At 37.8% G+C, this 25,138-nt stretch overlaps 2 protein-coding genes across 13 annotated transcripts in view; one reads left to right on the top strand and one right to left on the bottom strand.

The window, feature by feature from the left end:
* The window catches only part of Pan3 (poly(A) specific ribonuclease subunit PAN3), a 162,702-nt gene that overhangs the window by 127,740 nt on the left and 9,824 nt on the right, over nt 1–25,138 (top strand). For 4 of the 11 annotated variants that reach the window (XM_078016184.1, XM_005317061.4, XM_005317060.4 and 1 more), the window contains 2 exons: nt 3,579–3,717; nt 6,072–9,020. The exons of 1 other annotated variant lie outside the window; for it this stretch is intronic. In XM_078016184.1, the coding sequence (XP_077872310.1) occupies nt 3,579–3,717; nt 6,072–6,212 (280 nt within the window). In that variant the 3' untranslated portion in view covers nt 6,213–9,020. Of the gene's footprint in view, nt 1–3,578; nt 6,035–6,071; nt 9,021–25,138 lie in introns of those variants that run through there. 6 more of the 11 variants (XM_021730138.3, XM_013360824.4, XM_021730131.3 and 3 more) reach the window with 3 other exon arrangements.
* Nucleotides 15,005–25,138, bottom strand: part of Flt1 (fms related receptor tyrosine kinase 1) — a 177,733-nt gene continuing 167,599 nt past the window's right edge. For both annotated transcript variants that reach the window (XM_078016179.1, XM_040281637.2), the window contains exons 29-31: nt 23,893–23,977; nt 21,329–21,423; nt 15,005–18,045 (exon numbers count right to left, since the gene is read on the bottom strand). In XM_078016179.1, coding sequence (XP_077872305.1) covers nt 17,859–18,045; nt 21,329–21,423; nt 23,893–23,977 — 367 coding nt within the window. In that variant the 3' untranslated portion in view covers nt 15,005–17,858. The remainder of the gene's footprint in view (nt 18,046–21,328; nt 21,424–23,892; nt 23,978–25,138) is intronic.

Here is a 25,138-nt window from a genome sequence, read left to right as displayed (position 1 = left end):
GGAATTTTAATCTAGTAGGTTCGCTGGATACAGGCATGTAGGTATTTTATGTCTGCCCCTCCCAAGGGCCTGGACTCAACCTCAAGTATCAGCAACTTAGGAATTTGAGGCAGGAGGGTTGCAAGGTCGAGGCCAGCCTCAGCAACTTAGACCCTGTCTCAGAATTAAAAATTTTTTTAAAAAGGGGGGGTGGAGATTGGGGATGTAGCTCAGTGGTAAAGCACCCATGGTTTCAATCCCTAGTTAAGCCCTCCCACCACCACCACCAAATCTAGTAGTGTTAGTTCTTCTCCATCTCCATTCACTATGTGTTTTTTCATTGTTTTCTGAAAACTGTTAATCAGTTCATTTAATGTCTTAGAAAAAAAATAATCTGATGGTATTTATATAGGGAAGATGACTATTATGAGTATCAGTAAACTTAAGGTACATTTGTAGTTTTAAATATTAGTGTCTTGAAAATTGTGGTATGTCATTTTATTCATTGATGTCTACTTTTCTATTCTTCAGTAGTGTATGGGTTCATTATGTAGTTCTAGCATATTGAATTTTATTCTTAGGTATTTTATGTCTGCCCCTCCCCTATTCTGTCTTCTTACCACTAGTTGTTCATATAAATTAATTGAATTCTGTAATTTTGTACCCCTGATACCTTGTTTGGATAAATTTATAATAGATTTTTGAGTTTCCCAGTTTATGGTCTTACCATCTACAAATAATGATAGTTACATTTGCTCCTTTATGATTTCTACACTTTAATTGCAATTTATTGATTTTGTTAACTAAAAGTAATGATAGTTTTGTTCAGAGTATGAAACATTGTTCCATTGTCTTTTAACTGCCAGACAAATTTAAAGCCATTTTCTCTCCAAATTTTTTCCTTTCTTCCAAGCTTTTAGGGCTTTGCCACTTATGTTCAGAAATTCACAGTGATGTTCCTTGATGTGTGTTTTAGTTTCAAAAAACAAGTGGGTCCTTTTAATCTTGGAAATTTCTCTTCTAGGATCTTTACTACTACTTCTTTTTTTATTTAATTCTTTTTAAATATTTATTTTTTAGTTGTAGTTGGACACAACACCTTTAGTTATTTATTTTTATGTGGTGCTAAGGATCAAACCCAGGGCCTCACATGTGCTAGGCAAGTGCTGTACCGATGAGCCACAACCCCAGCCCCTTCACTACTTCTTTAGTAACTCTTTTATTCCCCTTATAGTAATTCCTATTGCTCAGATGTTAGATTTTTGTGGTTTTCTAATATTTCTTCTATTTTTTTTAATTATTATTTCTGGGCATTGTTTCAAGTTTCATTCTCTCTAAATTTTAAAATTAAACTTCAAGTTTGTTCTGATCCTTTTGAATTTTTAAATTTCTGCTGTCATATTTTTAATTTCCCAAAACTTTTCTGTTCTTTGAATGTTTTGTGTCATTTTTGTCAATGACACTGACAGAATTTTTGGTGGTGGTTGGTTTTTTTCTTTTTTAGGTAATGGAGTGGGATTTGTTCGGTTCCCTGTAATATCTCAGGAAATAAGGGCTTGCTTTATTTTGTTTTCTCTTCAAAGGGTTTTGTACACTTGGCTACTATTACTATTAAAAATGAGGTCCTAAAAAGCTCTGTTGAAATTATAGAACATTGAGCTTTTCTTTAGATAAGGATATATACTATTAAGCTTGGTTTTTGTTCATTTTTAGTGTACTCTCAAATATCTTCTTTCTTGGCTAATTTTGGCATTTCCTGGAAAGAATGTTCTGACCTACTGTTCGTGGTATACTCCTGACAGCCATGGTTTGGATACCAGGCAGCGGGGAGGTGCTTGTTGAATAATGTATTATCCACCACTCTTCACCTCCTCAGCTACTCTTTTGCTGGCATCTTTGGAGCTGGAGCTTTTCTGCTTCATCTCTTCTACAAAGTAAACATTTATATTTCTTCAAGGCAGAGCTAGGAGCAGGGCTGAGATATGTAATCTATTTGCTGTTTATAGAATCTTTCCTTAATTCTGCTGACTTCAACCCATATCTCCACCTGTCGTAGGCCTTATCAGTTCTTTTTTTTTTATATTTATTTTTTAGTTTCAAGTGGACACATATCTTAATTTCACGTTTATGTGGTGCTGAAGATCGAACTCAGTGCCTCAAGCATGTTAGACGAGCATTCTACCACTGAGCCACAACCCTAGCCCGGCCCTGTCAGTTCTTGAGCCTTACTCATTGGCATCTTTTTGTGGATTTCCCCCTGGCTTCAACCCTAGATTAGAGTTCCTTTTGGTTCAATCAGCTAAGTCGTAACATTTAACCCATCTGATTTGCACTTTCCAAAATTTTATGAACATCTCTTATCTACTTTGTTACTTCTGATCCCTGTGTTTATCATCCTTTTAAAGACATTTTACTGTTGATTTGGTGACAATTTGAAAGGGAACAAAGATAAATGTATATGCTTAATCTGCATTTTAATTGAAGCTCTCCACAGTGACTTGATGGTACTGGGGATTAAGTCTCCTGCATGCTTTTCCGAGCATTGTACTACTGAGCTATACCCTCTGCCTTGTCCCAGTTTTTAAATGTAAATCAAGGGTGCATACTGTGGTCCTTATCTATTTATTTCTCCTTCTTGCTTCAGGTCACATACACACACACACACACACACTCTCTCTCTCTCTCTCTCTCTCTCTCTCTCTCTCTCTCTCTCTAGGTTTTTTCTTTCCTCCCTCTTCTCTTTTTGACCTTGTCTTCTTTCTGGCTCCTCCTTGCCCTTATCTTCTTGCCTTCCCTCCCTTTATATTATATTTTCACACTTTTTCTTTTCTCCTTTAAAAAAAAAAAACACTGCATTTAGAAACACCTTTCTTAAGTTTTCTCCGTGTTCCATGTTGTCCTTTACAAGTATCCATCTCTCTAAATAAAGGGGGTATTCTTCCTCTGGAAAAGCAGCCACTACTTCCTCTGGAAAACCTTCCTCCCAGAGGAATCCAAGGTTCCATTATATATCCTATCCCTTTCTTATAATAGCATTGTATAAATATGTAGTTAACACTTTCTTTGATTATTTGAATAACATCTGTTTCCCCACTAGACTGTCAGTTCCTAAGATCACTGAAAAGTAATAGTGGTCGTCTGGTTCTCTAGTTCTTTGCAACTTTCCTTTAGGTAAAATGATAGGTAACCAAACTCTACCTTTGTTTTATTTTGTTTCTGAACATTTTTCTGTATTGTGCTCATTAATGAAGTGGAAAACTTAGCTGGCCATCTCTGACTTGGGAAGGAAGGAAAAAAGAATATTCTCTTAGAACTTTAGTCTAAAGATGTCTAAAGTTTTCTTTCTTTGTTCTCCATTTTATCTAATTGGAAGGACTGAAGTAAGAGGTACAATAATTCATAGATGGTTATTGCCCCCCGAGAATTGAAATTTATATACTTCGGTGTTTAATGGATTTAAAAAACAAACAAACAAAAACACTGCATAAAATCTCTTTTCATTAGGGAAAAAATTAAACTAGTTTTGAGTCTGAGAAATGAACAGGTGGCCATGTGGCATACAGCATGAGTTACTGAGGTGAAATATTAACTTCCCCCAGGTTTCAGAAGGATCCTACTTGGTCAGAGACTGGAGACCGTTATCTGTTGAAACTCTTTAGGGATCATCTTTTTCATCAGGTGACAGAAGCAGGTGCTCCCTGGATTGACCTCAGTCATATCATTTCTTGTCTTAACAAGGTAATTCGTATCTGGATTTTGAAGATCACAATGCTACCTGTAATTTATAGAGATACATCTTATACAAAGATTAGGAGACTTAAGAAATCAGTATATACTCCATCTGTACTCTACAAGATATTTTTTCGTGATTTTCTAGTATAGGAAGATTTTCTAACACCTTATAAGAGAAATTCCAGAATTTTTTATTATGGGTCTTTTGTAGTGGTCAAAAATGACTGTTTTGCTCCTCTTGTACTACATTTTATTTACATGTAATTTTGTGGTACCAAATAAAACAATGAATGGGAAAACAGAAAAATTATTTTTTTAAATGTTTTTTAAAAATTGAATCTAGTCATTGTGAATGGTATAGTTATTAGTTCCTATATTGTCAACTACAGTACTATAATAATAAGTGTGCAAAAGTGGTATAAGTGAATTTGGTGATTAGATGAATTAAATAGAGATATGTCATAAACTTTTGTGAGATGTGAGCTGTATGTTTTTGAAAGTGCTAGGAGCCGGGCCTCGTGATGCACACCTATAATCCCAGTGACTCAAGAGGGTGAAGCAGAAGGATCGCAAGTGGATCACAAGTTCAAGGCCAGACTCTTCCTCAAAATAAAAAAGGAAAGGGCTGGGGTAGCTCAGTGGTGAATGAAGTGCCCCTGAGTTTAATCCCTCGTATCCCCCTCCCCCGCAAAAAAAAAAGGAGTTTGAAAGTGCTAAGAGAAACAGTTTACAGAGGAAAGAAGGAACACTGTTTTTTAAAAAATGGATTATGTGGAAGTGCAGAGTCTAGAACTGATCTTTAGAAGTAAATTCTAGTCTTTGTGTAGGTTTATGTGTAAACCAGGGATTGGCAAACTATGGCCAGCAGGCAAATCTATTTCACAGCTGTCCGTTTATATCCCTATAAGCCAAAATAGTTTCCTATTTTTAAAAAGTTGGAGGGGAAAAAAAGAAAAAAGTATGTGACAGAGACTAATACGTGTTCCCCAAAACCTAAACATTTACTATATAGCCCTTTACAGAAAATATTTACAGATCCTTGGCCTTTTTAAGTACCGGAGGAGAAGATACCTACATAGAGCACGTATTTTTGAGCTGTTAATGCACAATGCAGTAATAACCCTTTGGGGAAAATGTTAGGCTTTGCCTTGTTTGGAATTTCTTTAAAACTTTCTAGAGTATTTTCAGCAGCACAAAACTATATATACCATTAAATTAACCCATTATAATTTACATATTTATTTTTCTTTTATTTTTCCTAAAGGTAAAATATATTCTTCAGAGCAATGTGTGGAATATAATTTATCAAAGCACCAGTAATTAGAAATACATAGAACTAATATTAACAGAAAGCTGGAACAGGTGGAATAAGCCATAGACAGTTATGATAAAGAAAGACTATGTAATGAATATCAGAAAAATGGAACATTTGAAGAAATTTTGTTTTATATCATAAAAATAGCTAGTATTGGGGCTGGGGTTGTGGCTTAGTGGTGGAGTGCTTGCCTTGCACATGTGAGGCACTGGGTTCAATCTTCAGCACCACATAAAATAAGTAAATAAATAAAATAAAGGTATTGTGTCCAACTAAAAAAATTTTTTAAATAGCTGATATTAATAAATTTATTCCAAATCTGAAGTGTGACAATTTTCTGACTTTGAAGAGTGTAATAAATTAAAAAGGAAGGATGGTCATGTTGATTTTTTTAAATTAAGATTTTACATAAGCTTATTTTGGTAGAAATGACACAAATTAATAAGTGAATTGTTCTGAAAGTTTGAACCTTAAACAAATTTTAAATATATTTTAATGAATCAGTTAATGCAATAATAAAAGAAGAAATATACATTGAAAACTATCAAGGAAAGTGAAAATCATAACAAAGCAAGTTATTTGATGGACTAAGGATTGGTATTTATGTTTTGTAAAAAATCTCATAAAAGTTACTGCCAAATCGCAATAGATAAAGTGAGTAGCTAACATTTACATGAGAGGAAATACCAAAAGTAAATGTATAAAAAGTTTAATAACAGGAGTTAATTAAGAATGCCCAGATAGGAAGGCACTTTTGATTTGGAGATAATAGTAAATTGTTATAACTTGTAAATCAATAGTGTGTAATCATGTGCTAATGCAAACAAATATTTAAGCAGAAGGGACAAAAGAGAGTATCTGAAAAACAGATTATCTGAATTAAAAATTGGATCCATAAAGACTAGTGAAAAAGTATTTATAGATATCTGAAAGGGAATGTAACAAGTTTTTAAAAACATTTCAGTTATCACTGTTGGAAATGTCCTAAATAAAGTATGTTCTCTTCCACATGGTATGAACTTCTTATTTTATGTATCTGTTTCAGCTAGATGCTGGTGTGCCAGAAAAAATAAGCCTGATTTCCAGAGATGAGAAGAGTGTACTTGTGGTGACTTACAGTGACTTAAAGCGCTGCTTTGAAAATACTTTTCAAGAACTGATTGCAGCTGCAAATGGTCAGTTGTAGTATTTGCTTAAAACACGCAGGACATGGCTGAGGAACTTAACCAGTAGCAAATTGCACTACAGCTGAACTGTTTTCATCATCTCCTTTCACATTGGGGAAACAAATAGGAGATGAGTAAAGCTGCTTGCACTTGGGTCAGGTGCACTGTTACTTGAAAGGAAGAATGTTTCACTTATTCAAGAGCTCTGGCTGCCATTGGAGGCTCTGTCTGTGAAGAATTCATTTCAGATCAAGGAGCACCATCAGGTGAATGATGCTCCTGCTTTTGTTTTTTCCACTTGTTGTATGCACTAATTTTAATTTTTTAAAGACTTTTTTCTGATCTTTGAACTTTTGCCACATTGTATACTTATTAAGGGAAACTATTTGCAAGGACATTTTTGTGAAACCATACTGGGCAGCATTTTTGCCATTGAGGGTTGCAGAATTTGTTCTTTTAGGGATGTTTTACCCTGAATGACATAATGGACCAGGTAAATCATTTCATACAAGTGCAGTATAGTGCATAATTCTTAAAAGAATATTTATGCAAGCTCTATATGCCACCCACTGTTAGTTCAAATTGAGATTTTTTGTTTTGGTTTTAAGAATACACAAAGAGAGATATCAGTGAATTGTTGGATATAAATTCCCCTACTAGTTGATTTAAATCCTTATGAAGAAGGATCAGATAAACAGTAACTGAAGGAGCATGTTTAGCTCTTTGCTCCAAATTCACCCAGAGCATTTTTTTAAAAAGGCATTTGCCTGCTAGTCAATTTTACATTTATACAATTTTATAATAGAAAAAAAAATGAAGAAATTGTGTTAAAGGCCTAAAGTTCAGGAGTATATTACTTTAGGTTATTTCCAGTTTCCTTTTTTTTTTTTTTTTTAATTTTTTTTTCTTCTTCTTGTATAAAGTTCTGTTCTTTGAACCACAGCTTTATAATGGTACTTTACACTGGATACAGACACAGAGACACTGTTCAGAAGATGAACTTAACACAGCAGTGGTCTGGCATCAAGAGCTTTCTGAGATTTTACAGCCTGAATTTGGAGGGATAACGATCTGCTGTGCCTTTGCAGTCACTGCTTAGCCCAAAGTAATAGTACTTTTGATAATAACTCACTCTGCGGAATCTTCCTGAATAAGTCCATCTCAAAAGTTTGGAATTTTCCTCCTCATAATTTTCTTACTCTTTGGACATGCAATTGTCGCCAAACTTGGGTATTCATGGAATTTCTAGTCAATGAAATACCTATACTTTGATACTGAAGACTGCCAAATACATAGGAATTTTCTTTCATAAAAAACAGTAATGAAGACTCTATCTCCTTTCCCAGCACTGAATGTTTTACTAGCACTGGGTGCTCACCATTCAACTATGAAGAAAATGTGGAAACTCAGAAGGTCAGGACAGACTCCCAAGCACTTGCAACTGATGTTACTGTCTTCAATTTTAATAATAGTACACATTTGTATATTTCAGAGAAGTTTTTAATATTTCTCTGTCCACTTTTTATAAGCTTTAAAATGATTTTTCTCTGCCTTGAGATTTGCATCAAGAAAAAGCACCTCTCTTCACCTGAAAGCTTTGAAGACCAGAGACACGCTTTACACATTTTAACAAGTGTTTGAGTCCACAATTGGTAGCATCAGTTGTTGAGTTAACAAGAAAATCAATTATTGCATTTGATCTGGATGGATTTTAAAAGAACATAATGTTCAATATTCAAAGATAATTAATATTTGCCACCATAATGTTCTTTTTTATGTAAAAGGAACAAGAACTTGGAGACATTAACATGCAAAAGTCTTTTATCATTAGCTCATGTATTTGAGAAAGAGCAGCTGTCTTTTTATATGTTTTTTGACAAATCATATTGTAATTCTTTTGTACAAAAAAGAACTACTTGTATTCTAGAAGAAATATGAAATGCTTAATTTATAAGCGGGCTGGAGATTTTTTCCAATATTGTTTTCTTTGAAAATGAAAGGGGATCATCTATTTTATTTTTGGGGTCTGGGAACTTTTCAAAATTTTAATTTGTGGACCAATGTTTTGTGAAAGCTAAGGAATGGCAGGGGTATAATAGGGCTTGAATCTCTCATTCTGTATAGACCAGCAAACTTCCCTCTGCAAGGCAAGTTCACATCACAAACCCAAGAATGTCTGCATCATAAATGCTAGTTTGCTTCAGCCCCTAACCTCAGGACTTGGTTTCAATATAAAAGGTAGACAGCTGATATGTTTCCATGAGTAAATATTGTCGGCCAGAGAACAGTTGGTGTCAGGTAATGCATATTTTTTTAGCTTTGTTTTATATTTATTTTTCATTTAGTTTTTATTGGGAATGGTTTTCAAAAGAACTCTCAGTTCTGCTTAGGTGCTTTTTAGGGGAGCCCTCTTTTCCATAGTGTAATTCCATTTAAGAGGTTGTCTAAAAGTTAATCTTTAATCCATAGGAAGATTTTAATATCTGAGGATAGTCAAATTAAGGATGTAAACTTCTTATACCTTCCTGTTATGACAGATAAAAGCACAGAAAGGACAACTCTTAAAATCATGTAACGTTGGTCATTTTAGTTTTTTGTACCTATTTTAAATTCTGTTAGCATATTTACTTCATTGTAAATATTTTTGAGGGTACCCTTGTGTTTTGCTTTTGACCTTGGTTCTGTGATCTGGACATCAACAACTTCCCCTAAAAAGCACCAGTATGTTAAGTTCTAATGTCACGATCCCAATATGTGTTATTCATCTTTAATCCTGTTTTCAGTCTATGTGTACAGCAGTATTTTTAATAAAGAATTACAGAGATAAATTTGTCCTTTTTTGAGGGATGGGGTACCAGTTCATATAACAAAGTGACAATTGTCTTATGATTAGGTTTTTAAAAGGCTGTACATTACTTAATGTATTTTGGAAAAATTTTTGTCTTTGAGTGAAATGGTAACATTAATTAATTAATTTATTAGTTATTTGTTAAATGCCTATCTGTTGTGTCCTTGCATCTGTTCTAGGAACTAGGACTACAATTTGGGGACTTGGTAATTACAAAGTGAATAGTTACATCCAAGCATTTTCATACAAGACAAGACTCATAGGATGATTGAGAGAGAATTCCTATGTTAAGAAATAGGGAATGATGTATAGCCACTCTGGAGGGGCGAGGGCGGGGTCGCTAGGGATGGAACCCAGGGCTTCACACATGCTAGGCAAGCGCTTTACCACTGAGCAGCACCCCAGCCCTGTAGCTAGCCAGTCTCTGTCTTCTTAATTTGCCATATGTGGGGCCGGGATTGTGGCTCCGCAATAAAGCACTTGCCTAGCATGTGCAAGGCACTGGGTTTGTTCCTCAGTACCACATAAAAAGAAATAAAATAAAGGCATGTGTCCCAACAACAACTTAAAAATTTTTTTTTAAATTTGCCATATGGATGAGAAGCACCCCTTCCCCCAGTTTCTCCAGAAACATTATCCAGAATAAAAGGATAGGAAATAATGGCAAAATGTGATATTTGTTGAGCCTGGGTATTAAGTGGGGGGGGGGTGGTGTGTGATTACATGCACACGCATGTTTTTTGTGCATTTGAAGGGAAAAGTTGAAAGATACTGTGCAGGATAGAAGGCAATAAGGGGCTTGAGGAATAGGTGAACAGTATTAGAAGAGGGATCATTTCTAGTTTGAGATCTGTGGTTTTCTGGAAATCAGAAAAAGGAGGGCATTACAGGAAACCATTTTTGTGGAACGATACTGAAAGAATGTCCATGGATTTTGATGGGAATCAAAATGCATATTGTAGGTTCCTGGGAGGAAGGGGAAAATTAGTCTGCCTAGGGTGGAGGGTATGTTTGAAAGGCCTTTTAGCTTTAAATTTCTTCTGGGAAAATGTGAAAAATAACAGTTAAAGCTAGGCCAGTATTACATTTGATATAAATGAAACTCACAACTTGATCATTTTTTGTTTGCTTTAAAGCAGTGGTTCTTCCCACTTTTAGCAGGCACACAGTGAGGAACACATTTAAAATCTTCTATATAAACTGTAGAGGTAGGAAGAGAAAGAGGAGAACAGAAGACTTTTAAATTATTGTATTTACAATGTATTGACCACAACATGATTTGGTGGTTAAGAAACCAGTAAATTCTGATTAGAGTTCTGTGAACTTCTCAACCCCTCAGTGCCAGTTCAATGAATTGAGTTTTACTCATTCTTTAAGTATTTACTGAATGCCTATTATATGCCAGACAGTTCTAGGAACAAAGGAAAAAGCTCTGGCCACAACAGGCATAATTTTCTGTTTTGAAAGCTTCCATCTTAGTAGGGAGTAGACAAGTTGGCCCTTGGTTTTAACATCTACAAATTAAGCCAATCTCAAATTTAAAATATTAGGGGAGCTGGGTGCAGTGGCGCACACCTGTAATCCCAGCAGTTCAGGAGGCCAAGGCAGGAGTATTGTAAGTTCAAAGCCAGCCTCAGCAAAAGAAAGGCACTAAGCAATTCAGTGAGACCCTGTCTCTAAATAAAATACAAAATAGGGCTGGGGATGTAGCTCTATAACAACTATTTCCGTAGCATTTGCATTGTATTGGTTGTCAGAGTCTTCTAGAAATGATTTAAAGTATAAGCTTGGTTATGTGTAAATACCCCAGCTTTTTATATGAGCAACTTGAGCATTGTGGATTTGGGGACCAACAGGGAGCCCCTGGAACCAATGCCCCTGGGAATGTATGTAGTTAGGTTAGAATGTAGTAACAGTTAAAAGAAAAACCATCCAGGGTAAAGATTTTTAGTGTATGCCTCCAGTATTGCATCATCTGCATTTATACTAAGAATTTATCTGCAAAAAAAAAAAAAAAAAGAATTTATCTGCAGTTCACATTTATGTATCCATCCTGTGTTTCATCTTGCCCATCTAGATGTGGAGGAATGAGGTGGTGGCAGTCCAGTTTCATAGTGGGTGGTCTGGGTTGGAAGCCTCACTGAAAAAAGGGTGGTAAGTGAACAAGGACTTGAAGGAGCTAGTCCTACAAATAAGTGAAGGGAAAGTATTCTAGGCCAAGACGAATTTTGGAGGAATGGAAAAGAGGTGAGTGCATTGAAAGCAGAGTAGCGAGTGGTCCCAGAAAAGTCTTGGGGCCAGAGGGTGGGTGTGTCTTGTGGACTTGGCTTTTACCCTCAATGAAAAGAAACTGCAGGATGATTCTCAGCTGAAGGAGAACATGGTTCAACACTTCAGAAGAGTCACTTTGGCTACTGCGTTAAGAACAGACTGGGGGAGGAGGAGCAACATTATTTAGGAAGCTCCAGCAGCCTTCCAAGTGAAAGATAGTGAAAATTTGGCAATGGTCATGTGAAGTGGTTATATTCTGGATATAACTAGGGGGCTGGGATGTAGCTCAGTGGCAAAACGTCTGCCTTACGTTCGCAAAGCCCTGGGTTCCACCCCCAGTTCCGAAAAAAGAAAACAAAAAACAAAATAGAACCCCACCAAAAATACTAAGATTTCTAAAAAATAGGGCCAACAGAGATGTTACAATTCATTGGATATAGGGTAAGGAAAAGTCAAGAATGACTCAAGGTTTGGGCTTGCTGCTGATAGAATGGAGAACTGTCCTGCATTGAAAGAGACTTGGGAGTTTGAGGATATGTGAAGTGAGGCAAGATCATTGGGAGTTTCAGTCTGGGACCTGTTAAATTTGAGATGTTATTGTGTTGTAACAACATGAAACTTAATGGCATAAAACAAACATTTTATTCTGCTCTGGGATTCTGTGGGTCAGAAGTTTGAATAGAGCACAGCTGCAGTAGCTTGTGCTTGCTTTGGGCCCTCAGCTAGGAAATCAAGTCTTGGGGCTGGTCTGACTTGAAAACTGGCCACTTGAGCACCTATATGTGGCTTTTCTGACCCAGCCTCTACATCATGCCTGCCACATTCTTTTAATTACAAATCAGTCATGAAATCATCTCTTGATTCTGTGATGCAGGATTGGCAGGGGCACATTGCCTAAAGTCTAGTGGGATGGGTGATTTGGCGGCAACTAACTGAAAAATAGTCTTTTAGAGCATTAAAAAGAAATAACAGGGCTGGGAATGTGGCTCAGGCGGTAGCACGCTCGTCTGGCATGCGTGCGGCCCCGGTTGGATCCTCAGCACCACATACCAACAAAGATGTTGTGTCTGCCGAGAACTAAAAAATAAATATTAAAAATTCTCTCTCTCTCCTCTCTCTTAAAAAAAAAAAAGAATAAGAAATAACAGATTAGTCCTTGTATGTGTTTGGAATTTAGAGCCCAGGACTATCTGTACATGAAAGTCATCCTAAGAATGCCTTGATGTTGGCTAAGGTCACAGGAGTCAGTAAAAACAAAGAGAAAAGCTCCAACAACTGAGCTCTGGGGTACCTGGAGCAATGTTCAAAGGTCAGGGAAGACATGTAAAATGAGCCGAAAGGACAGAAGTAGCTAGAGAGAGAGGAAGAAAGTAATGTTCTAGAATCAAAGTGAAGGTGTTTTTAGGAAGCTGCTACTGTGTCAAGTATGATTGGGACTGAGAATTGGCCATTGGGTTCAGCAACCAGCTCATGGATAGGCAGAGCAGTCTTCTTTGAGCGTGCCAGTTATTAAGATTGCTGTCTTTGAGCAGGGTTGATAGTGACTGGGGGAAACAAGTCTTATAACCAACTTGCTTCAAAAATTTTACTGTCAAGGAAAATAGGAAATGGGTGGTAGGTGGAGAAGAACTTGGGATCAATTTTTTTTATTTTGTAAGACAAATAACAAAATAACAAATAATGGTCTAGTAGAAAGTGCGGAGTCCATTGTGGGTGAATGGGTGGTGAATTGCTGGAGCAGCATCTAAGTTGATGAGAGGAATGGGTCAAGTATACCAGCATCCTTGGGTTGTCCATTTAGAAGAGAAAGCAGAATGAAAAAATGAGAAGTATGCATCTGATAATATGTATCATGTTAGATTGCCTCAGAAATAAAATGAGTTTATTCCTCAGAATAGTTGTTGGCATGTGTTAAACACCTCAAATGATGGCAATTCCTTTCTCTAGATGGGTTTCAGGTCCCAATGTATGGAAAAGCATATATTCATTAGGTATTTTGGGGTACAAATTAAAATGGAAAATAAAAGATGATCGTGCCTAATTTACAAGGATTAGACTTATACTATTTAAACTCTATGATGTAAAAGCAATACACATTTAACAAAAACCAATACTTGGAAATTTGATTTGGATCCTTTCTTGGGCAATAGCAGTGACCACAGCTCCCACTCAGCCCTATGATCACAAGGAGAAACATTTTATGTGGTGCTGTGCCGCTAAGTTTGGACATTTGGTGGAGTTAGGGTAATTTCAGTTTACAATGGGTTTATCTTGACATAAATTGAGCACCTGTACAGGTTTATTTCAAATATGTAGTTAATATGTTTTAGTCTAAGATTAAACCCTTCCTCTTTTAAAAAATGGGTGCTTCTTCCATGAAAAGTCATGGTAGTAAGGGGCAGGATTTTTTTTATTTAATAATCTTTTTGAATATAGCATTCATATACACATATGTTCATGTATGTAAAAGTTCACAAATAAGTGTACAGTCTGAATTATCGCACAGTAAACACATTTATGTACCACAATCCAGATCAAAAAATAGAATTCTAGGAGCATCAAGTTGGATTTTGGGGTTAGGTTATGTTTTGTGTTTTTCCTCAGAAAGTTGGCCAGCCCTGTATTGGGATCCAGAATATTTTTTCAACATTTCCTAGCTGTAAAACCAAAAAATCTGGTAGTGTGTTTAACACTGAGAAGTCCAATAAACCTTATTAAAGCATCCTGCTGGAAGGGTGGTGGGGCGGATTTCCAAATATACCGTAAGTTTCCAGAGTCATGAAAAAATTTCTAAACTATGATGTGATGCTGATACCTCAAGTATTCTTCAAATCATTTGCCCAAATGAGTGATGGTTATGAAAACCAGTATTTTCAAAAGGATTTCAGCTTCTTGAAAGTTTTCAATGCTTGCCCTCTTAACTACAAGTTTACTGAAGTTAGTCATTTATCCCCTTTTCTCACCTCTGTCCCCATGAAAGTAGGCCCAATTTTTCTCCTTATGTTTCTACAATCTAGCTTCATACCTGTGATCAGGCAGGTAATAAATGACACAGCCACTTTCCAAGACAGAGTGTTGGTCACTTACTCTATGTTTAATAGTTATTACCTGTGTTGTTCCTCCTATGACATCATCCACAAAACCAAATTGAAGACTCCTTGACAGAAGTTCTTTTCTTAGGGAAGTTCTTGTATTTTGTGCTTTTGCTTGTCATTTTGTATGGTTTTCTGCACATAAACTCTAACACACATGTGCACACATATTCTCACAACCCTTTAATTATGATAATTGTTTATCAGCTGAAAATTAGTGGTTAGGGAAGACTGCCTCTTTTTAATTGAGGGTACTTTCATCTGCAGCCAGCACTCACTCAGTGTATGCTTTGTCTCCTGAATTTATTCATTTTAGTGTTTGGTTTTCTGGGCAATCTGCCTAGCTTGATTTTGTTTTTGTGTTTTTTAATTTATTTATTACAGTTTGCAGTGTTCCAATTGCTTAGAGCAGCTATTGTGTAGTAATGATGGAAAGCTCCATGCCCTCTCTTTAGTAGCATTTGGTTTATCTTTCTTGTGCTGTGCTTAATAACTGGTGTTTAATGAGATCTTTGAGAATACCAGTCCTCCCTGCCCCCTTACCCAGAGACACTCATGACCCCTTTTTTTCCACTTACAAGGAAGTTAGGGACAAAATATGTAGATGGTTTTGGAAGTTAATTTTATTATATGAATAGTATACAAAATACATTCATCATGACTAGAAATGTAGGACCAATATCTTACTTTTATCTGTAGCATATATTCTTGATTTGTATAAAAGTAACTTTAAAATTCCAGTTTATTTAAATAGTTAAGCATGAAACAAAAACACACATACATATAAAGTTACTGCCACTGCCAGTCAAAGATACACTCCTCCTTTAATCAATATAAGTGGAGTTGGCATGTATTTGTTTCATGTTTGACATTCTTATGGGCTGTAAAATAAGACATAGATTTTTAAAAACAAAACAAAAACCTAAGCAACATCTTTTAGCATTTGGACAGAATTTTCCCTGGCTAAAACTAATGTCTGAGCATCATTTCTTGGGCGTTTAACTAGATACAGATCTGCACAAGGTACATTCAGTCCCATTCCATCCATACTGTTATACATAGATTATCTCACAAGCCCTGGAAGGAAGTACTTGTTTTTGTTAGTGCTAACCATTTTTGTCATAAATGGCAAATGTTTCTAATATTACTATCAATTAGTGTTTTAACTTCCAGTGCTGTTTTAATGAACAAATGCTTTGCAATTAGATATACCCATTATTACAAGCTTCCATTTATCTTTCTACATGAAGACTAGATGGAACCATTTTTAGGATGCACTTATGTAGGCTATAAGCCCCAGTCCTTATAGAAGCTGAGTAACAGAATCGTAATAGATTTTTTCTTTTTTGGGAAAAAGGGTATATACTAAATCTTTTTTTATTCAGAATTAGATTATTAAAATCAAGATATCACATGAATAGTTAAGGTTTTCTTTTTATCATCAATTGCTGAATCCTTATGTGATCTGAAAGAGGATTGGAGTGTTCTGTTTAACCTCCATCTAATTACCTCATTTATATTACTGCCAGCTTTCACTGGAGTGTTTGTGTATGGATAGAGGAAGAACAAAGATTTTTCCCCTCTTCTGGCTCTACCTGATTTTGTTTGAATTTAGTTCCTGGTAGAGAGACCTGCTTCATTCCTCTGTCCTGGCTGGGAAGTCCCCAAGAGCTTCCATGGGGCACCCACTATGTCACTGGGGAATGTGCTGACTCTCCTATTTCTTCATACAAAGAACTTAAACAAGAAATGTGGCAAATAGGAAAATAAGTATACATTCTTCTAATACTTAGAGAGTCCAGGTCTTAGATTTAAGTTACATGCATAAAAGGAAGCATGCTCTGCTCTCCCAGAAGTGATTCACTGTTGCTTGTTCAGCTCTTGACTGGTTCAGCAGCTGCATACATCCCAAGTACACAAACTATAACTTGCATAGACAGCATCCAACAGAGCCATGTTAGAGACCCAGGGTGCACTTATCTCTAGATCTTGGAGAAGGAGGCATCCTTTCTTACCCTGTCTCCCTATTTCTACCCTGTCTCCCTATTTCCACCATTCTCAGACCCAAGGCAAGGTCCAAAGCAGATGAAATAGGCTTTTCTGTATTTGATGGCTCATTAATTAATATCCTGAGTCCCAACTGTAGAAACATCTTACATAAATTACATATCACCTTTTTTTCTCAAGGAGCATAAAGTGCTTAATAAACATTGGTTAATGCTCTTCCACATCTTTCCAGATTAGCATGAGACTGGAATCTCTACTAAATAAAAGGAATCACAATTAACTTCCTCTGCTTCTGGTCCCAACTGGGTGACTTGGTTTGGCTGGTACAGAGATAGAGTTTTCACTCTGCCTTATTGGATTTTATTCCATCAGTTCTAGTTTTGGTACAGAGAAAACCCTCTATAAGACTACATTCTCATTCTCCTCAGCTTCCTTTTATAATAACTGTACACAACAGGATGATACAAAAAGTTAAGTGTCTTGTCTATACATTAATATTCAAAATACAATCTGACATCATTTTTTCGTGCAGCTTTGATCCCAATAGTAGACATTCCTAACAGACCAACAGACCACTTAGCTACTTAGCTTCCCATGAGCAACATGCCAAGTGCCAGGCCGTCATGCTCTGGAGCCAAACTAGCTCTGGAAAGTTCTCAGTGTATTTCACTAGAGGGGCTGATAGTATGAACTGACAGTTGAGTGCCACCCTTAATGCGATAAATCAAAACATCCCACTCATAGGAATAGCTATAGAACCAGTTCTATAGGTAAAGTCTTAAGATTTGCTTTAATAAAAAAATTGTCCTTGTCTCCCAGAATCCAGGAAATGTCCCTTCCTCTCTGTCCTGTGTGCTCCTGGCTAGTGTCTTGAAAGTCCACTGGTCAGGGCTGGGAAGCCACGGAAGCGGCATTGCAGATGCCCTCTCCTACTCCCTCCCTATATGATGCATCTCAAAATCTGTCTTATGCCTAGTCTTGTTTTCTCTCTCATCTCCCCTCTTTTTCCCATTCTTCCCTCTCTTTCTTACATGTCTTAGGCCTGCTAGAGGTCTTCTGAGACACTGCTTAGGTCAGCGCATGATCCCTCCAGTAAAGGGCTGACCTAGTAGAGTCCAGTGATCTCCTGGAGTCCTCTTGTTTTGTGTGCCCTAAGGCTTCAGGGACTGGAGCAGGTAAGTCATTGGGCTTAGAAAGGGTTTCTCTAATAGGAGTAACATGAGGATTGAGTAGTAGTGTTCTTGTCACTATTCTCTATCTGGGGTTACATTCTTGTTAGTAAAAAAAAAAAAACAACAAAAAAAAAACCCATTATTAAAAGTCACAAAAAGCAGCTGGCTCCTGTGGAAAGGTAAAGGTGTAAACTCATATATGCATAATACTGGCAAAAGCTAGTTTTCTGAGAATGCAGGTACACTTGTGCTTCTAGAAAGAAGGTGTGTCATGCATTAAGCAGGCGGGGTGGAGTATAACACCACAGAGTTGTAGTCTGGGGGTGGAGAGCAGCACAAATCCTCCTTTCCCAGCTCTGAGTTGTCATGCGCAGATCTGATATGTCCGCAGCTGGACAGGAAGAAGCCAGGCTTGGTGACATCGGAAAGACCTGATTCCTTACTTTTACTGGTTACTCTCAAGCTAAAAAGAGAAAAGGAAAACAAATGTACAGAACAGGTTTCTCAAAATAAGACACTAGAAGCCACTCTCTTAGTGGGACATTTGTCCACATCTGTCCTAGAATTCATTAGGGAAGCCATTTAAGTCTCATCAGATTTTCTTTGTTCTAAAACAGCACACTGGCTCCCTCATGCCAACTTGGTGTCACTGGGCAGAAGGAGAAATGCCAGTGGCTAAGGGTGTAATATATGATGAGTTAGTGTAAATTCATAATTCCAGGTAGAAAATAACTCCAAGACTTAGGTATTCTGAAGTCAAATAGCTTATATGATCAATAAGAAAAAAAATGTCCTTTACCCTGACTTGCAAATAGCCATGTCAAATCCAGGGAAACTGAATATCAATTCATATGGCAAAATATATGATTAAGCTCAGGTCTGTAGAGTGACATTTATCCAAGTGAGGCCCAAATACAGTCACATGAAGGCAGAGGGAGATCATGACCACACAGAGAGGAGAAGTCCATGTGAAGATGGAGCTGAGAGGTTCAGCCACAAGTCAAGGAATGCCCCAAACCACCAGAAGCTAAAGAGGCAAGGAATAGAGTCTCCTCCACAGCTTGTGGAGGGAATTTGGCTGCCAATACCTTCGTACTTGTGGCCTCCAAAACTAAGAAAAAGTAAATTCCTTTATTTTTAAACAACCACATTTGTGATAATTTTTAAAATCATTTTAAGAAACAAAGAGCGTTACACACAAAAGTGGTACATCTGTCACATCTGTCTTTCTATCATGCTTGTGTTCTAGAGGGAAAGCTTTTTAAATCACGAGGCTGTGTTTTACTAGCAAGGCTCCAGGGTCGTTCTGTAGGTTACATCCAGCCTAAGATGGATACAGGAGGAAGAGAAGCTTCTCTTATCTTCATATTTTAATTTTTTGTTGTCATGTAACAGGAGCAGGACCAAGAAGAGAACCTTGTGAATGGCTGGTCTGGAGGAGCACATCTGTGTTCTCAGAGAACAGGACACAAATTATGGTTTTGTTTTCTTCAACAAAAGTCAAGAAGAAAGTAGCCACCCACTTACTGATGTGTTCCAAAATAAGAAGAAGAAAAAAAGAACAGTATTTGACTTTCTCCTTATATCCATCCTTTCCTCATTGTGTCCTCTAATCTGCTGTCTCAGCTCTGGCACTTTTGTTGTGCTTACCTTAAAAGGAACAAGTATGCAGACATTTGTATGGAAATGTCCTTGTCTTTCCAACTGACTTGGTGAATTAAGCTAAGTATCCTATAGGGGGATTTGTTGTCATCTTTGCTTGGATTTAGATAACAGTTCATCTAAATTCACGGCAGGCCATCTGTTTTGTTTTGTTTCCTTCTAAACCAGAGCTTGATTACATATAATTTACATACTGCACAATTTACCTATGTAATGTGTGCAAATCAATGGTTTTCAGTCTTGTAGTTTGGATTTTTAATGGCCCCCAAAGGTCCATGTGCTAAATGGCTGGTCCCCAGAGTAGTGCTACTGGGAGATGGTGAGACCGTCAGGAGGTAGGGCTTAGTGGGAGGTCCTTAAGTCACAGGGGACATGACCTCAAAAGGGACTGTGGAACTCTGGCCCCTTCTCCTTCTCTCTTTGTTCTTGGCCATGAGGCAAGCAGTTTGCACCACCACAAGCTTCTAGCCATCACATCTGACACTCCCATCTGAGGCCCAAAGCAATGGGTCTGCCTGATCTTAGGCTGGAATATGCAAAACCAGGAGCCAAAATAATCCTTTTCTAAGTTAGTTATCTCAGTCAGGTATTTTGTTATAGTAATGTGAAGCTAACAAGTATATTCACAAATTGTGTAACCACCAGCACAATTTTGGAACATTTGGACACTCTTCCAAACCCAGATCCATTAGTAGTCTCTCCTCTCTTTCCATACCACCAGGCTTGACAACCACTGGTCTACTTTTTGTCTCTAGATTTGCCTACTCTGGGCGTTCATGTAAAAGGAACTATATAAGACATAATATTTTATGAATAGGTTCTTCTACTTAGCATAATATTTTCAAGGTTCATCCATACTATAGTATTATACATACTATACATACATACAATAGTATACTATACATACTATTCTATTGTATAGATATACCTCATTTTATTTATCCATAAATTGGTGGGCATTTGGGTTGTTTCTACTTTTACCTATTATGAATTATTATATTGGGAAGATTTGTATATAAGTTTTTGTGTGGGCATAAGTTTTCATTTCTCTTGGGTATATAATTAAAAGTGAAATTACTGCCTCATTTGGATAACTGTTTAACCTTCTGAGCAACTACTAACCTGTAAGAACATTATCCCAGTAATGTATAAGTGTTCTAATTTCTTCACATGCTTTGCAACAGACTTTTTGATTGCAGCTATCTTCAAAGGTGTCAAGTGATATCTCACGGTGGTTTTTATTTGCATTTCCTTGATGACTAATGATGTTGAGCATCTTCTCATGTATTCATGGTCATGCCTACTTGTTTATGTATTGTCTGTGGCTGCAGAACTGACCAGCTCACTATCTGGCCTTTGAGAAAAAGTCTGCTTGATCCCTGACTTAAGAGGAGTGGGTTCTGCCTTTAGGTGAAAGGGGCAGGCATTTGGTCCAGGAAAGGAGAGAATGTCTGCTTGGACAATCAGAGGTAGAGACTAGCATAGAGTTGCTGAAAAGACACTTATGACCAGTAGAGTAGAAAGCACAATCCCAAGCAGTTCCGACAGTAATGGCCACAGTATGGAGGGGGAAACTGACTAAACAAGCCAGGGATCTGTGGAGAAATCTCAAGTGAGAAAAGAGTAACAGGATCAACAAGAAGTAGAAAGTCCTTATTTGGAAGGGCTGAGTTCTCAGAGTGGCATGTCTTAGGCCTGGCAGTAGTGGGACCTCTCTCATACAAATCCTGCTATTCCAGGGAACAATGGGGGGTCATTGTTTCCTACTCCCATAAGCATGTTTCCACCTATACCCTTCACAGCTGGGCTCAGGAACCTTCCCTCTAAGGCTCTGTGTTTCATGTGTTTCACAAGAATTTTGTGAACATTTTCCCCTCTTAAACACTAGCTTTCCTTCCTTGAGTCTGGTATGCATTTGCCCAATTTTATGGCCCCCTTTCTTGCCCTTTGGGGAAAAACAGCTTTCTGTTCAGGAAGGCAAGTAGTCTAGTCCTCAAATATCCCTCATGAAACCATCTTCCCTTGTATCTTCCTTTACCCTCCCCACATCAGTTGATGACAGAAAAGGTGCTCAGCTTCCTTACTCAATCTTTAATGAGGCCTTGGGTTTGCTGTCAGTCCAGGTGAAGCGTTTCAGCAAAGGGGAGGTCAGCAGAGTGCTACTGTCCAACTGATAGTCCTAATGGGGAACAAATGAAGAAGGTTAAACACTTGCCTGGCCCAGAGTGGTCCACATTAAGTCTAGGGGATGATACTGGGATGTACCTCTGAGGTCACTCCAGGTGCTGATCTTGGTCTCCACAATCCCCTACCTATTGACACAAATCTACATATCAGCAACTACAAACTGGACCATTTACAAGTAATGTCTATTCACAGTGGCTTTGAAGCCCTTCCTCCTGAAGGTAAATAGACTTAAACAAAAGGAAAACAGCAGGGGCTGGGGATGTGGCTCAAGCGGTAGTGCGCTGGCATGCGTGCGGCCCAGGTTCGATCCTCAGCACCACATACCAACAAAGATGTTGTGTCTGCCGAGAACTAGAAAATAAATATTAAAAATTCTCTCTCTCTCCTTTCTCACTCTCTCTTTAAAAAAAAAAAAAAGGAAAACAGCAGGTAACAGGTTAGCCCTTGCCACAGGAAACTTTTATGTGAATTACATAGATATATTAAAACTAATTTTGGCAGATGATGGTTGGCTATGCGTATGCTTTCATTTGGTGGTTACAATATGTAAAAAGTCTGGGAAATTATAAAGATATAGTTTGATTTCTTGAAGATTCTACAGAATTTTTAGACTCTCCTTGTTCATAGTTCCCAGTGATTAGATTTCATGGAGTTGTCTTTAGCATTGAGTTTTATGTAGACTCTCCATGACTATTAATATGGCATATTCTAGAAAACAGACTTCATATCATGTTCCTGACTCCCCTAAGGCTCTTACTGAGTTGTGTTCACATCTTTATCAGTAAACACCTAAACAAACAGGCAAAATGTCACAGTATAGCTATACCGCTACATTAGGGTTAGTGTTAAAGTTGAGAAATCTTCCATGTTTTGCTCCGTATTGTTTTTCTGGACTTGCACCCTATGTACCAAGCAACAAAACAAAATTTTCATCTACGTTACCTTTGTGTTTTGCTAGTTAAAATTTAAATGTTTATATTTTTAAATCATCTTATCCCTCTGTCTGGTGTGTTCAACATGGTTTTTTTTGTGTGTGAGTGTGTGTGAGGGGTGGTACTAGAGATTGAACTCAGGGGCACTCGACCACTGAGCCACATCCCTAGCCATATTTTGTATTTTATTTAGAGATGTGAGTTGCTTAGTGCCTCGCTTTTTCTGAGGCTGGCTTTGAACTGGTGATCCTTCTGCCTCAGCCTCCTGAGCTGCTGGGATTACAGGCGTGTACCACTACATCCAGCAGGTTTTTGTGTTTTTTAATGTGACTGTGCTCGTCTCATAGCCACGTTGACTATGTGATGCATTTGAAAAACTTTCAAGTGTTGTTCTTCCAGGTCTTTGTGGAATACAATTATCATCAGCATTTCTCTAACTTTAATGTGCACAGGAATCTCCTGGGATCTGTGACAAGGTGGTATCTAACTCAGTGGGTGTGGATGGGTCCTGAGAGCCATTTCTGGCCTGCTTCTAGACTCTGGCACTGAGCTTGTGTGGAGATCACATTCAGAGTACCTAGGATCTGCCCTGAGAGAAGTGCCATCCTGGCCAACCTTCCTCTTTTCTCCTTGTTCTCTCAACCGCACATCTAGGGCTTTGAAAAGAAGAGCTGGGAGAGGCTCTTGTTTGCAAGGCTGTCTTGGTTTTCTTCTCCCAGTGTGTCTGAGTAGGAACATGGCTGTTCAGCCTGCAGAACCTGGGGGGAAAAGGACCGAAAGCCTAGGTGGACTTCTTCTGGACTCAAAGCTGCTGCATCACAAGTTCTAGTCACTGACAACTAGGAGTTCCTCCACTACTTTCAAGGAAAGAATATATCATAAGAGCCAAGATTCTGGGGCTGGGGCTAGGGTAGAGCGCTCAGTGGTAGAGCGCTCACCTAGCATGTGTGGGGACCTGGGTTCGATCCTCAGCACCACATAAAGGTGGGTAAATAAAATAAAGGCATTGTGTCCAACTACACCTAAAAAATAAATATTTTTTAAAAAAGGAGCCAAGATTCTTAGAAACACATGAAATTTTTAAGGGACTAAATTTCTACAAAAAAGGACTTCGGCCCTGGAGTGAATTATGGCTCATCTTCAAACCATGTAATTCACTTTCAAATTAGTTTTGCATAGCTAAGGCTGGTTGTCAGTCTCCCAAACACTATCATGTTTTTTGTTTGTTTTGTTTTTTGCACTGAGAATGAAATCCAGTACACTTCCTGTACTTTTTCTAAAATTTTACTTTAAGACAGGGTCTCATTAATTTGCTGAGGCTGGCCTGGAACTTCCTTTCCTCCTGCCTCAGCCTCCAGAGTCACTGGGATTATAGGCATGCACCACCATGCCCAGATGATACTATCATTTTAATCATTGCTGATTGCTGACCTTCACCAAGAGCTACTAGATTCCTAGAGTTGGTGTTTGGGTGGAGCCAGGAAAGGGTTCTGTTAGGATGCACTGAGTAGCTAAACTTCATGACTTACATCAAACATGGAGGTGGTATTTGGTGAAAGTTCTTCAAAGGTTTTGATTCTTTCCAGACTCAAGAATTTGAAAGCATTTACATATCTAATGAAAAAACAAAAAGAATAATTAAAACAGGAAAATGCACTTACCTTTGATTAGTTAGGAGTTTAAGGGCATTGTATTGTGGCTAAGATAAACCAAAATTCCATTTTCTATAATGGTGATTGAACCCAGAGGTGCTCTACCACTGAGCTACAAATCCAATCCTTTTTATTTTTTATTGTAAGAGGGGCTTATTCAGATGCCCAGACTGGCCTCAAACTTGTGATCCTCCTGCCTCAGCCTCCTAAGTTGCTGGGATTATAGGCATGTGCCACCACTCCCAGCACAATTGCCTAACTTACAGCTCAAGTTTCCCACTGGGAATCCTACCATAGGTGTCCATTCACATGTCATGGTTTTCAGCAAAACTCCAAAAGGACCCACTGGGTTCCTTTGTGGAATCAGAAAACATTAGACCTAGAAGAGACCTAAAACATCATTTGGCCCAAACACTTTATGGTACAGGAGAGAAATGATGCCCAGGGAAGTGATGTAACCTTATCACGTGTAGATCCTACTTCCTACAAAATGTGGGGTGACAAATAAAATGACATTTCAAGGTTACAAAGCTGATTTAGTCATATAATTGAGTATTAGGGCCAATCTTGTATATTCTGTACTGTGAATACTTACTGGGAGAAATGAATAGGATTTGCATAATTTCTTGATTGCTACCTACTGTTTTTTGTTGACAACCTATTAGGAAAGACCATCAGGGATATCCACTAGACAGTTACTCATAGGCAAGTTCATCTATTGATTGAATTTCTCAGGCTGATAATCTATCACCATTAACATCCTAGGCCAGCTCCTTTTGAGGCATAAGGCTAAGCAACAAACATGAAGGGTCCAAATTACTTTGACACTGTATTCCCACCCTCATCTCTAACCCAATTAGGCTTTGCTAAGGTATTTACTCCAAGCTAGTTTTCTCTTCTTTAAAAACTAGATGACTCATTTGCTTTGGTCTCTTGGTGTTGCTGACCTGAAATCCATCATGGGTCTGGGATGCCCACTGGATTTCTTCAAAGCCTGTCACAGATAGCTATCAATGTTTTCTGACTGTTGCAATTCTTCACCATTCCTTCCATGGTGGCAGAACTGAGGTCAAAATCTGAGGACTGTGTCTACTGCCAATAAAGTAGACAGAATGCCCATAAG

Source organism: Ictidomys tridecemlineatus, chromosome 6 (assembly GCF_052094955.1).
Source record: "Ictidomys tridecemlineatus isolate mIctTri1 chromosome 6, mIctTri1.hap1, whole genome shotgun sequence".
Lineage (NCBI taxonomy): Eukaryota > Metazoa > Chordata > Mammalia > Rodentia > Sciuridae > Ictidomys > Ictidomys tridecemlineatus.
Note: the sequence above shows the minus strand (reverse complement) of the source record. Positions and strands in the feature narration are given on the sequence as shown.